We start from the raw sequence: 14150 nt of genomic DNA on the forward strand, positions 1-14150 counted from the left end.
GTCAGAGTTCACTTCCATGAAAACTTTCAACCAAATCACATTCATAAGAAACTTTTCTCTGGCCCCAGAAGACTAATGTTAAAAATCACAGACACAACTGCTTCCCGTGTTACTTCTAACCAGTGGAAGAATCTTCTGTGTGATGAATCTGGGCACATTAAAGATGACTGTTAATATAAGCCCATGATTGTCATGCAAAATCACATTCACAAATGCCAGTCCTCTAACATGAAATGTAGTCAGTGCTTAGGAAGCACTTTGGTTGTTGTTTTCATGTTGTTATTTTTCGGTTGAGGTTTAAAGCCCCCTCTTACTTTTTTTTTTTTTTTTTTAATCCCAGGATGTGCTATAGGAATCTATGAAACTTAATTACATTTACTGTTACAAAAAAGGATTTATGAACTTTTGCCTTTAGGCAGAAATGTTTATTTCATTGCCTTTGCTGTCCATTCTTTTCAACTCCCACGGCTTTGAACTTTTCAGCTGCTCAGAGTTATCACCGTTGTGCAGAGCTCAAGAGCTCCACTCTAAGACACACACACCACGAGCTGAAGAGAACGAAGGAGGCAAAGATATATGAGTCGTGATTTTGGCCACCCTTTGTGCCATTAAAATCTCATTTTCTGCCTATTAGAATGCCCTCTCCCTGCTTAGGCGGCGGTGATAGTCCGTGATTAGTGTGTAATTGAGTATAATTGTCTTTTCACTTTTCATTTGTGTCATTCTGAGCTTCTCTCTGTTTTTCTAACCACCGGGAGGAAAAAAAGAGGTCGAGAAAAGATAAAGCTGTTAAAACTCTCACTCTCAGCCCTGAAGAGATTCTCGATTGCAATTATAGATTGCAACCCCTTTGTGACACTTCTCCAAATTTTGTGGGCAGCTATCCTTGCCACCTGGACCAACTGCTCTCTAATAAAATCAAGTGATCTGTATTTAAACAACTGCTAATAATGTCAACCTCAGACAGATGCCACATGTAGGAAATTTAACCATCCCTCTGACATGCAATTATCGAGGCAATTTATTAATGTGATCTCCCAAGAAAAACTCATAGTCCAATGCAAATTAGAAAAACAATTACAACATTCAAATATTTATATATTCCCAAAGAGCAGTAATTCTCCTAATTTGCGCATTTATAACTCATTTATTCCAGAGTTCCGTAGTTATCAGCTGGGTCTCTCTCCACCCGACTTGTCTGCATGCTCTCCGATGGTTTTGTCAAAGCCTTGGTGTTTTCTTACGAGTTAGGTTTGCTCAAAACCCTGTCAGCTCAAAACCCATTTTAGGCAAAAAACAAACAAAAAGATCCACGATGTTTGGGAGGTTCTTAACCAACGCAGAGCTGGGAGAGAGGGGACACGTGACAAATGTCTTCACAACTAAGTACAAACACAAAGTCTCTGAGATTACATTAAAAGTTGCTTGAACTTTAAGGCTAAGCTACAACTTTGGATGCAGCAGTAGGAAGGGTAGAGAGAAAGGAAACTGGAAAACTGAAATCATGTGGCTTGTATAAAGAATACATTATGGTTTAAATTTGGTAATTCATTATACGACTGCCTGGGGGAATCGACTCCTTGGTTCTGGTACACAGCAAATCGTCTGTCTAGAACCGTGGGACTGACCTGAGGTGAAAGGCCATTGCCAATGGCGGGGTTCATGGGGTTGGAGGGCCCCGACGGAGGCACAAAGCTGTCTGAGTAGCTGGAAAATCCGTGCCTGGTGCTGGGGAGGCAGTAAGCAGAGCCACTGTCTGGGTTCGAAGGAAGAGGGCTTTGGTGTACAGTGCTCGGAGGAAGCGGTTGAGGTCTGTGAACGGTGCTGCTGGGATCCGACACGGCTGAAATGAAAAAGACTGTCAGTGCTAAGGCTTCTCTGGAGGCCAGCAAAACAGGATCAGTGCAGAAGTTCCCAAGTCACTAAGCCAGTGGTAGTAACTATGGGTCAGATGGAATGCTAACTTCAAACTGCACTTCCTAACACGCTGCTGCAGAATCACCCAACAAATAGTCACAGCTATCTTTGAGCAGATTCGCAGAACCATAACTTTGGTATATATGCTCACGACATATTCACCTGGAATATGAATGCAGAAATCACATGAATGCTAGCCTCTTTTGGTAGTGAAAACTACGAATCGATGTGAGAATTAACCAATATCATGACTGCGAGTCTCAAATTTCCCATCAAAATATACTTTTTGACACATTTAGGTACTAATATTAGGTACTAATAGCTAAATATCAGTATGGTTTTAAGTGCCTGGCATGCTATGTATTCTTAATCCAAAATCAATTTAGTCTTAGAATTCAACATTATTGGGTTCACTTTTACCTATTTGCTAACACATAGTAACTTTATTAACCTTTCCCTTCCCTTCCCTATGTTACTGCTGCAGTTAGTAACCATCAGAGAGCTTCAGGTAATTGCAAACTGAAGCAGTAACATTTTAACCAAAAAAAAAAAGCAAATTCCATGTTTATTGAGGAAAGTTGTTTCCTTTTAAAACACTGAAATAGTATTCCATTACAACAGAGTTTATCTAAAGAGATTCAGATATGTCCTAGAACAAACTATGTTTCTGAAATGTGACAGGAACATTTAGGACAACCCAATGGCACATAATTGACACACAAACAGCATCGAGGTCAACCTGTGGAAAGAATTCACAGTATAAAGTATCCACCGGACAGAGCAGTTGGAAGTTCCCTCTAATCTCGGTGACTCCCTTTCCGTGTACCTTGTGGAATAGCTGTGGGCTGGTACGAGGTCTCCGACAGCTGGTATGTTGGCAGGGTCGGCATGGCAGTGGGAGGGAATCCCCCCGGAATGAGATGGTTGAAAGCCATCAGCTGATTAGCTCCAGCTTGCTTCCTCCATCTCGCACGGCGGTTGCTAAACCAGACCTATGGATTTAATTTAAAATTTGAGGATTTCACTGATGAAATAATAGTACATCCTTAATGAACTTTTCATGCTAAAACAGATTAAAGGCCCCTTACTGACAGGGCACATAGATGCAGGAGTCCTCCCTCTTCAGTGTTATTTGGAAGTATTGTCAGGGGTGAAAGCAGAGTGGAAATGTCAGGGTCAGCAGAGGGCTTTGAGGACCCTCTATGGTCTTGTAGCAGCCCCCATAATCCATGTGATAACTTAGAGTGGAGACAGCTGTGTAGGAGCTGGGACTAAACTAACTTCCAACTATGACCATTGATACCCACCCAGCTTCTTACTGTTGGTGTGCTGGGGAGCTCTGGAACCCACACAGGACAACTGTTCTAAACTTGACCTTGCTTATTACATACACCAAGCCTTGTGTTTTATGCCCCTATCAGTCTTTCTCTGTAATCCCATAGTCTTTATAGGCACATCTCCCAGAGAGTCAGATCAATTGAACAGGAGGCCAAGCAAAAGGAGTCTTTTGAGCAACCCTTTGAAAGTGAGATCTTGCAATGATCTCCATAGAAATAAATGTCAAAGTGTTTCCAAAAATGAAAATATTTTTCATTTAAAATAGCTTATTTATCATTTCTTTTGACAGTCTTAAAGCACCTATGATATTCTGTGCTGGCGGTCTCTGTGCTAATAAGATATATACAGAAAGAATCTGATATAATAAAATACTTCCAGGAATTCAAAGCCCAAGTATTTTGTGTGTGTGTGTGTGTGTGTGTGTGTGTATCAGTGGAGAGAAAGAGCAAAAATGTCAACAAGAAATGTAACTGAACATCTAAACTGCTGAGAAAATGTAATATAAGGTTTTCAATGGGCTGCATGACCTTATCCAATGCTTTTAGCTGCAGAATGTAAATGTAGAACCTGGGCTAATTTTTCCAAGGTACACACATGATGATTACCCCAAAAGAGGATTTCTATCAATTAAAGAAATGCTTTTTTATTTTTTAATCAAAATTCACTGAAGCTGGGTGTGGTGGTGCACACCTGTGATCCCAGCAACTCAGGAGCCTGAAGCAGGAGGATCACAAGTTCAAGAACAGCCTGAATAACTTAATAAGATCCTGTCAAAAAATTTTAAAAAAGGTATAGGGTGTGGCTCAGTGGAAGAGCACCCCTGGGTTCAACCCCAGTACTGCCAAAAAGAAAAGAAAAGAAAAAAAAAAGTTCATTGAAACTTAACAGGGGAAAGCATTTCACTTGAGGTTGGAGGGATAAGGGTGGGTGAGGCAGGACCCCTGGACTTGAGTAGCTTCCAGCCTGGTCCTCATGGAATTCACAGAGAAGTCAGGGAAACCAATATAAGTGCTCACTAGAGAGCTCAGAATCAGGACATCTTTAGAATGGAGGCAAAATCTCAGCTCATTTTAAAGTTTGGATATGACTTCCACAAAGGATCTTTCCAGTGGAGGTCACAGTACAGAATAGAAAGACTTGACCAGACTAAGAAAAAAGCAAAATTTGATTTCCTTCTAGGACAATGCTGGCAATTATAAGACTTAATTGGAATTATTTAAAGTCATATAGTTTAAGAAAGATAAAAGGAAAAGATTTTTTCTTCCATCTGGAGCATAAGACCCAATTTAGCAAACTTTGCCCAGGCACTTGCTCAAACTTCTATCACTCATCCAACATGTCTGAAAAGAGATTTTCTTCTCCAGTCATTGTTGCAACACTGGCAAGAAAGGCAGTTTGAACTTAAGCAAAATATTACCATTTAATACTCCTTATGTTTCCAACAGGAAGAGAAGGTAAATCAATATTTTCCCATGTTGATACATAATTGAATCAGAGCTTTTACTTAACCTAATAAATTGCCACCTGGGGTAACAGAACCACCAATAGCTCATCCTTTTGGGCCTGCCTTCGCTGTTTTCTCTTTGCAAGTCTGAGCGCCCGTCACCCAGATTCCCAGAGGTATTGTGGTAAGAAAACCATTGGCAAGGAAGAGCTTGAAACAAACTGTTTTGGGGTCCCATTCATCCTTGAGTGTACTGTACCGTACCACCCAATGTGGTCAGAGCTTCGCATTATAAACCCTCAGGGTAAAAGAGGCACTTCTGCTCAGGCAAGGTGGCCCCACACACCTTGCTAGACCAACTATGCAGATCTCCAGCTCTGTGTGCCAGGCCGGGAGGAAAAAGGAACTCCCCAAAGTTTAGGTGTGACCTTGCTCATGTGTATCTACCATCCTCAATGCCAGTGGTGAGACCCTCCATGAGTGCCTCAAACGCCTACACTTAGATTCTTATCAGAGCCTGCTGCCAAGCTCTCTGTGCCAACTTCCTTCTGTGACCTTTAGATAAGTAAACCAGGTTAGATTTACCCCAGGGTGGTGGTGCCTGATCTCCCCACCCATCTCACCTACTATTCTAGCCACACCATAACTCAGTTTTAAAAAGCAAAAAAGGTCATTGCTTGAATAACAAAGAAGAAATATCATAACTTTCTACAAATTCCTTCAAAAGATAGAATCCAGACTAGGGGTTTAAAGGTTCGGGGTTTGTTTTCATTTTTTTTTTTTCAAAATAACACAAATAAGTTTTAAAGGTATTAAGTAAACCCACCAGGAGCTGGTTTGGAAAATTAAAAAAAACAAAAAAATGATAAAGAGTTTTATTTAAAAATTCATATTTGTGATATAATATTTTATATCTACAGAAAAGGATGATAATAAGTAGTTGAGAAGCAAATCTTTACTGAAAAATGAACCTTCAGCAAGAGTTTTCCAAAAGAAAGAATTTAAATGTTCCTTAAGTTTAGGCTAAATAGATACAAAGGGCTATTCTTGAGAGAACCAGGGCATGGTAAAGACGGGCCTGCCTGTCTGTGGCCATTTAACTAAAATTTTTATCATCCTACCAATGCCAACCTTCTGCATTTCCTAGAACAAGCCAAGTCTGCAAAAAAGCATTAAAGGAAAAATATACTAAAGTTGAATACTGAGAAGTGGTCTTTGCCCTCTCTATGCTTTGAAACTCAGAGAAGATATATCTTCTCTTTTTAGCAGAAAAAAGAAAAATGAGACCCTTGAAATACTCATCATTTTAAATACTCAAATGGACAGAGCACAGTGATCCTGGGATACTGTTATCTTCCTATATTTAACTGAAAAAAAATCTCTTGATACCCAGAAGTCTTCAGTGACTCAATACAGAATCACTAATTCCTAAGAGATCATCAATGACACATGTAAATGACATATGTGAGTGTAAAATACTAAATAAGAACATCTAAAGTAAATGGAGAGTATTCATTATTCAATTTCAATTACTATAAACTTTTCCTGGTTTTGAAAAAAACAACAATAACAAGAGAAACAAACTGGCCTTTGATTGATATTCTAAGAGAGAATATGAGTTTTCCAACAATGTCTTTGCTAGTAAGGCAGAAGGAACAAGTTTTACAAAGTCAGCTACATACCCGATAATATGATTCTATGATCTGTGATTCAGTGCAGTGTTATTCTCTGCATCACACATGACCTGGCCTTCCAGATCATTCTTGGCATGGTAAGGAAGTAAAAGCAGGGTCACACACTGGTTGGTAACCTATTCTTAGGCACAATTAATTGCCTATAATTGCACTGTAACATCACAATGCACTTGAACACCCTCAAAGCAAGTTTGTATTTCATTTGATGAACTAGAACCTGGTGCATTTTTATCTACCCCCTGGACCTTTCTCTCCCTATATGTCTTTGAACTGAGTCCAGTCATGAAACTATACCATTTTGGAAAATGACCTCCACATGACCTTCTGGAACACTCTAACATCCAATAATTGTTCAAGGCAAAATTTAAATTGGTTGAAAGATTCCCCCAAACATCATAATAACCAGGAAAAAAAAAATGATAATGAATTGTAAACAGGAATATCACTTTCATGAGCAAAGTAGCCAACTTGTCCAGACCCTGAACAATAGAAATTGGGGAAAACTTAGTACTCCCCACAGTAAAGACACAAATGGGTTCAATGCAGACCAGCAAAAGTAGAGTTCCAGCTCCTGCCTTACGACTTCTGTGACCTTGAACAATTTGCTCATCAATGGTGGGCCTCTGTTTTTGGATCTGCTAAAAGGAAAATATTTTAAAAAAACTATCTTGCAAGATGGTTGTAGTAATTAAAAAGGTAGAATCAGAGCACTTAAAAGAATAGGTAGGAGATGTTATGTGTTCAATAAATGCCAGCCGTTGGCTAGGGAGGTAGCTCAGCAGTGGAGTGTTTGCCTGGCCTGCACAAGGCTCCCAGTTCTACGCCCAGCACTGCCAAACAAAACCAAAATATAAAATGTTAGCTCTGAACTCAAAGTCTCATATTGACACTCCTGTCGGAGAAAACCAGCAATTAAACCTTGCTTTGTTTTCCACAGCCAAAGCCTTGCATGCCAGTAAGTGAATGGGAAAGGGCCCGAAGAACACCCTAAATACTGGAAAACCAGTTTGACTTGAATGGAGGCTCAGGTCAAGCTGGCTTCCAGATTTCACAGACTAGCGCTAATTATCTCATCGTGTGAGCTTATTTTGCCCATCAATAAATTACTGGTTCATATTTTTTGGTGTTGTCCTCAAAGGCAATCTAACTGACATTACTCCAGATGGGTTACTTCAAATGTTAATTGAAAAAAAAAATGGAGAGAGAATGTAACACTTCTTCCTTAGGAAGAGAATTCACAAAGAGATCATAAAGTGCTTTTTAAACACCTGTCTTGGTGACCGTCTGATGCAACAAGGCCAAGCACTGTGGGAAACGTGGGACAGGCTGCTGCTTTCTCTGGACGCTCTTTCATTCCCACCAGCTTTCTCTCCCCAGCCTCTTATCACTACTACAATCCCGCCTTCACCAGGCTATGGACAACAGGTTGCTGAGGAGAAAGGCCATGTTCCCAAGCATCTCCGAAGACCATGGTCACGTGCAAAAGCACATTCAACTGCATCTGAAGCATCGGGAACAATCTCCCACCAAAAGCTGTGGGATGACCACATTTTTGCTTCATTATGAAGTTTGGAGTATTTCTAGACCTATCTTAACTTCTGGACTACACAGAGCCGCTAGGTGGCTTTAAATCACCACTGGGTTTCCTTGAGAATCCCAAATTATTGATGCAGAAGAGTCCAGAGAGATCACACATCCTAGTCATTCTAGTAGTTTTTCACTTGTGATGTGAGAGAGGTGGCAATTGAGAATACCCTGAAATCCAGCTTCCCTAATAACACTAGTGTACACACACACACTCATGCAACCTTGTGTACATATCTCAAGCTCTTCTAAAATTTATCCATGATTATTCTGGTAGTCCATGGACCTGGGTTAAGATCATTTGATCTAATTTACCCATATAAGTTTAAAAAAAAAAAGTCAAAAATTAAAGCCCAGCAAGATTAAGCAACTTGCTCAACAAAACACTTTCGCAAGCTAGGATGAAAACTCACATCTTCTGACTCCTGGTTAAATGCTATTTCCACAAGTAGCTTCCCTTCCTATCTTCCACCATCATGGTGACAAAAGGGAAAAATTGCTTTCTACATGAACTTCTTAATTGAAATAGTTACTAAACCTTTTGCAAATCATAGATATTTGCAAATAATTCTGTCCAAGAAAAAATTAATGTTTGTCATTATTTACATATGAACAGTTATCCCAGTAAATTCAACGAAGTCTTTTTTTTCTTACTTCTAATGTTGTTATTACTAGGCAAATAGTCCTTGTTGAAATAGTTCTTAGATTATATACTCAGATTTGGCCATGAGAAACACAACATAGCTACTGTCGAAATAAATTTTTATGAAACACTGACAAAAACCTATGTTTTTACAGCTTTAGTCTCATCTCTGTCCAGAAGAGTCTAGAAATATTTTTCCTTTGGGTGGGGGAAGGGGTGGAGAACAGAATGTAGACGTGGTTTGCGGTTTTGGGTGTTTGGGGCTTGGTTTTCCCAGGTGCCCCAAATTAAACTAACTCACACTTTCTGGCTATCACTCAAAGTGAGTCCACTTACTTACTGCTTTCCCAGATCCTTCTAAAAACTACAAGATTTTCTTTTGGCATTTTAATCAGTGATTAACTACTCCCTTCTTTTTCCTGCTGGGTTAAGTAAAAGGTCCATATGCTGGGTGTTCTAGGGAATTTGTTAGGCCGTAGATCATAGCCTGTTGCAAGACATGATGTGTCTCAAGGGAACTAGCAAAGCCATAAGGAATGTAAAGAGTCACTGGGTTAAAGCCACATTAAGACAGCTGTTACGTTAATGAGGACCCCGCTTTGGAAAGGAGGTCACTGTACAGAAAAATATGAACTACTCTTTATTGGTTTGATCCCATGTCCTCTGGAAGTTAATGGGCAATTATTATTATCCTTTGACATTCATTGAGCCACCTAAGAATGCTGGGTACTGTACAAGCAACAGGGGTTTGAAATTTAGTCTGTCCCCATCCTTATTTCTGACGAAGATCCCTCAGTTCCCATCACCCACCTCATCTCATCTCCTTAAAAAAAAAGTTTGTCTTTTGATTTAGTGAGTTCAGAATTGCCCTTCAACCTGTCTCAAGAACCACAGACCCAGGGTATGGGCTTGACCAGCCATGGAGTATAGGAGCTAAATCCTGAAATAGACACTCCATGTTCACGCTTAATGTGTCCCTTCACATTTAAACCAGGTAATCACAGAGCTACAATCAAAGCAAAATAGGTCTCACATATTTATTTTTATAACACCCTTACATGGTATTTTAATATTGCAGTATGACAGAACTATTAAATCCCTCCACCCAGGTCACTGGGATACAGAGTGTGTCTCCCCACTGTCCAGGACAGAAGTGACCTCCGTTAACCACACATCATAATGACTGTACTCTGGAACAGTGGGCAGAGAATTCAACAGTTCCAACTTTAAATCAGCAGCCCCATGACCCCTGGTGACTCTTCCTTCACCTCCTACCCACCTGCACCTTACACCACCAGCCGCCTGCACTCCGCCCCTACCTCCCCAACCCACTACCACCACTGACTTCATGCCACAGCCCCTACTGCCTGTCGCACCAAGTGTGAGCTGCCGGATGACTCTCTAGCCTCCACAGGACGTCCTCAGTTGGCTGCCCAGGCATATGTTGCTTGTCCCCACTACAGCCAGGTACTCTAAGCAAAGTGATTATTCACTGCTCCCTCCAGATGAATGGTGATCTCACATGGAGCCCAAGCACTGCCAATCTCTGTACCTTTGTTCCTGGGGTTCCCTGTTACTAATATACCCTCTCCACCCTCGACCAACAGCCATCTAGCCTCAGCCTCTCTCTGTACTCCAGGATCTTGTCCTGTCCTTGTCTCCACTCACACTGCTCTCTCTCTCTCTCTCTCTCTCTCTCTGGCACTTAGCGCATCCACTTTGCTTTTCAATTGCTGGTGTTAACCCAGCTACCCACGAGGCTGTGGCTCCTCCGGAGAACGGTTTCAGTTCCTCTCAGCACTCCCTGAGTTTCTTAGCACTGTGATGATCATTCCCAAAGTTGAATAAAACAACCCCTCTTACTAGACTCTTCAAGCTGGAAGAGTCTTCTGTAAAGAGCTGCCATCAGAGAAGTAACGCACTGTGAATGTGAAAGCAGTGCCCAATCCACGGACCATGTCCACTGACTGGTTCATTGCCATGGGGTCACCAGGATTTGGACTCTGACAATCGGATGGCTGGGAGAATCACACAACGCTCCTGGGTACTTAAGGTAACTCAGGTTCTGGGCCAGGGAGGGGTTCCAGGTTTCTGTCTTTTATAATCTACCAAACTACCTTGAGGGCAAAGCTCACGGTTGATGATGAAAATATTCTACATTCAGTAGATTCATCTAAGTAGCCTTTTCTAGAAGGCTCAGAGCACTTCCAAGAGTTCAAAAGATAATTCAGCATAGTATTAAAATTATATACGTACTTGAAAGGCTTGCAGACTATGGTCTTTAAAGGAAAGACTTCACCTCATGCACCTTTGCATGTGTTCCTAGTGGAAAGGTCACAGAGATGAAGTGCGCGGGACCGTGTCCCTCTGCACGAGGTGTGCAGCTGCGTAAACATGGGTAGTCAACTAGTCCACGTTTCCTCTTCCTTATTTACATACATATATAGTAGCCACTTAGTGACGATTGATGGGTTAATTCAATAGTGCCTGAAACTGAATATTCACTCAAAAACTGTTTGCTATTATCTTGGTCCTAACCCCCAAATCCGCATAGTGCCTGGTGCACAGTAAGGATCCCAGAAGTGATGAGCAAACATGAATAAGATGAATTTCTGTGCATCCTAAATAAAGTCAGCACCCTTCCTTAGTAATAAGCAAAGTCTGAAGGCACGCGTCCACACTCAGCGCATTTATTTTCCAGGTCTAAAGCGTGTTTCAGGAGAGGACCCTCACAGGTGTCCTACTCGCACTGAAGTGGGCCAGGGAGTCTAGGTGCCGGTACCTGCACTCGGGCCTCCGTGAGCTTCGCCCTCTGGGCCAGTTCCTCCCTGGTGTAAATGTCAGGGTAGTGGGTTCTCTCGAAAGCACGCTCCAGCTCTTCCAGCTGCTCTGCCGTGAAGGTGGTTCGGCTCCTGCGCTGTTTCCTCTTTAGTGGCAAATCGGGTTCAGAGTCAATATCGGAGCCTTCATCTGATTGAGGTGCTGAGGCTAAAAGCACAGGAGGGGGGAAACGTGATGAAATATGAATCAAAAAGCAAGTCTGACCAGGCCACAGTGACTGCAGTCCTAAGTACACCCCCAAGGCCTCCCACAAACACCACACCACTCCAGAGCGTGCTACCTTCATAAATAACATGCAGTCGCTTCCCTTACTGGATCACCCTGCTCCCTGTACAGAACTCACTGCTCTGGGTGCTGTCATTCTGAACTCTTAGGAAACAAAAGTGGGCCTTATTCCATTTTTATAGCCTTGTACTTAGTACTTAATAGGTACTCGAAATGTGTCTAATCAATGAGTCACATTTAATTTGGTTTCTGATAAATTTTCACCAGTCTTTACACTGGAAAATCTGTTAACAAATATGTTTTTTCAAAGAAAAATTTCTGAAATTGACTTGATATCTAAAAAGTCAATAACTGTGAACTATTGCAGGATTCCTATATATTTATAGACTCTACTGATCTTATAAAAAAAAAACATTCTGTTGGAATTTAGTATCTCATTGCCAGATATTAGAAAATCTTCTAAGGAGAATTTTTATTTTATGAATATGAATCTGAACAACTACTTTAAAAGGGAAAGAGACATTGCCTAGCAAATTGTCCCTAAAGTGAAGTTCAGAATCCCGGTGGGTCTCTGCTTAGTGGATGGATGGCTGCCCAGGACAGCTGCCTGATTTGAGAAACCACACACAGAAAGAAAATGTGAGGTATCTTGTTATAAAATTATCACAAAGTCCAAGGCAGAGCATCAGAGCATAACCAGTGTACAGGGCCCTACTCAGGGTGGGGCCCTGGGTGACCACATAGGACCAATGCCTCAAAAGCTGGCCCTGTTGGGCTTGTGTTTGCCTGGGTTCCCATGGGGAAGGGAAACTTCAAATTTTAGTGTGTGGGTACCTAGAAAGGAGAAGTGGGAACTGGGGAATGGGATGGAATTTGCATGAATAATACAAGAGGTGTCTACTCCCATTAAGAACAAGGACTGAGTCCTGGGGGCACAAGAGGTGCTATTTCCAGGCCCAGGTCTGATGGAGAGGGATGGAGTCATAATCTCACTGTTTCTAATGGGGGTTCAGAATTATGGCTTCCCCAGCAAAGGAAGTCCATAATAAGTACCTGTCGTTCTAAGGTTTGAGGACACATCAGACAGGGGCTCTGGACAGGGGACCAGCCCTCCCCAGACCCTGGAGCAGTCAGGAACACACCCTGCGACTAGCAGAGGAACCATAGCAGCCTTGCTCCCAAGTCATCTGAACATGCTCTGGAAACTCCCCAAAGAACAGGGGCATCCTCCAGAGAAGGGGCTGTGTTATGCTGTCAGCAAATGGGGACAACAAGCCAGAAAATTGTAGATTATTTATGTAAATGTTAAGGTAACTCATTTGTACCCTCAGGCTGGTAGGAGCCGGGCAAGCACAGGTGGTACTAGCAGCAGTATGTCCTATACTTCTAATTTCTTCAACCCAGACTTAACTCTGCCCTATAGAAATATAAATCTTCATTCTATTTCAGAATAAATTACATTCAAAAAGGTGCACATCCAAAATGAACAAACAGAAATGATTCTAAGTTTCTAATATACCAATATTTCTACATTCAATGTACCACTTAAACACTGTGCAATGAAGTAGTAGAGAGAACTAAAATATGTAATGTATCTGACTTGTGTTAGTATGCTTGATTTTTCAAATATGTTGTCTGATTTAATACAAAATTATCTCATTCAATATAAATCTTATTTTAGGTATTAACTTAAAAATAGACTTCCTTTAAATATAAGAAAATTTTAAAGGAATATGAACATGCTAAACATATGCCATGTTACATTATAAACTTCAAAAGCTCCTGATATGATTTACATGCATATATATTTGATAAGTATGAACTAAGTAATGAGCAATAATTTGGACACAATTGTAAACCAATGGTTCTCAAACTTTTGGAGCATCAAAATCACCAGAATCATCATCCAGAAGGGTTTAGTAAAACGTAGATTACTGGTTCCCTTTCAAGGTTTCCCATTCAGTGTGTTCATGATGGGCTTCTTGAATTTCCATTTCTAACACATTCCCAGGTGGTGGACAGTGCTTCTACTGGTGCTGGAGATCACCTGGAGGACCATCTCTATTGAATGTTCTAGATTTATTCTTTACCCTCTCCAAATTCCCAATAAATAAAATACTTCCTACAGCACTTTATCAAAAAAATCACTTCTATATATTTTTTAATTATAAATATTATGCTTCCTGAGAAGCGAATTACTCATTCCCCTAAGAAGACAATATATTTCTATAAAATGTTTAGCTTCATACTTCAAGTGTCTATTGCTCTGACTTTTCTTTCCAAAGTAAATTCAGATTAAAAAGAAAAAAAAAAAAAAAAAAAACTTGAACAGCATTAAAAATCTGACCGAAAGCTTCCTCTGCCTGTGAGAACTCTCAATCTTTGCTTGCACATTCTCTTACTATGATCCCATTAGGATAATAGTATGTGGAAATTTTCATGTTTCCTTTGGGAGTCTCTGGGG

The 14150-nt window shown here is 40.9% G+C and overlaps 1 protein-coding gene across 3 annotated transcripts in view; it reads right to left on the minus strand.

The window, feature by feature from the left end:
• The window catches only part of Pax3 (paired box 3), a 91043-nt gene that overhangs the window by 17633 nt on the left and 59260 nt on the right, over positions 1-14150 (minus strand). For all 3 annotated transcript variants that reach the window (XM_047545776.1, XM_047545777.1, XM_047545775.1), the window contains exons 5-7: positions 11403-11608; positions 2744-2909; positions 1629-1843 (exon numbers count right to left, since the gene is read on the minus strand). In XM_047545776.1, the coding sequence (XP_047401732.1) occupies positions 1629-1843; positions 2744-2909; positions 11403-11608 (587 nt within the window). The remainder of the gene's footprint in view (positions 1-1628; positions 1844-2743; positions 2910-11402; positions 11609-14150) is intronic.

Source organism: Sciurus carolinensis, chromosome 3, assembly GCF_902686445.1.
Source record: "Sciurus carolinensis chromosome 3, mSciCar1.2, whole genome shotgun sequence".
Lineage (NCBI taxonomy): Eukaryota > Metazoa > Chordata > Mammalia > Rodentia > Sciuridae > Sciurus > Sciurus carolinensis.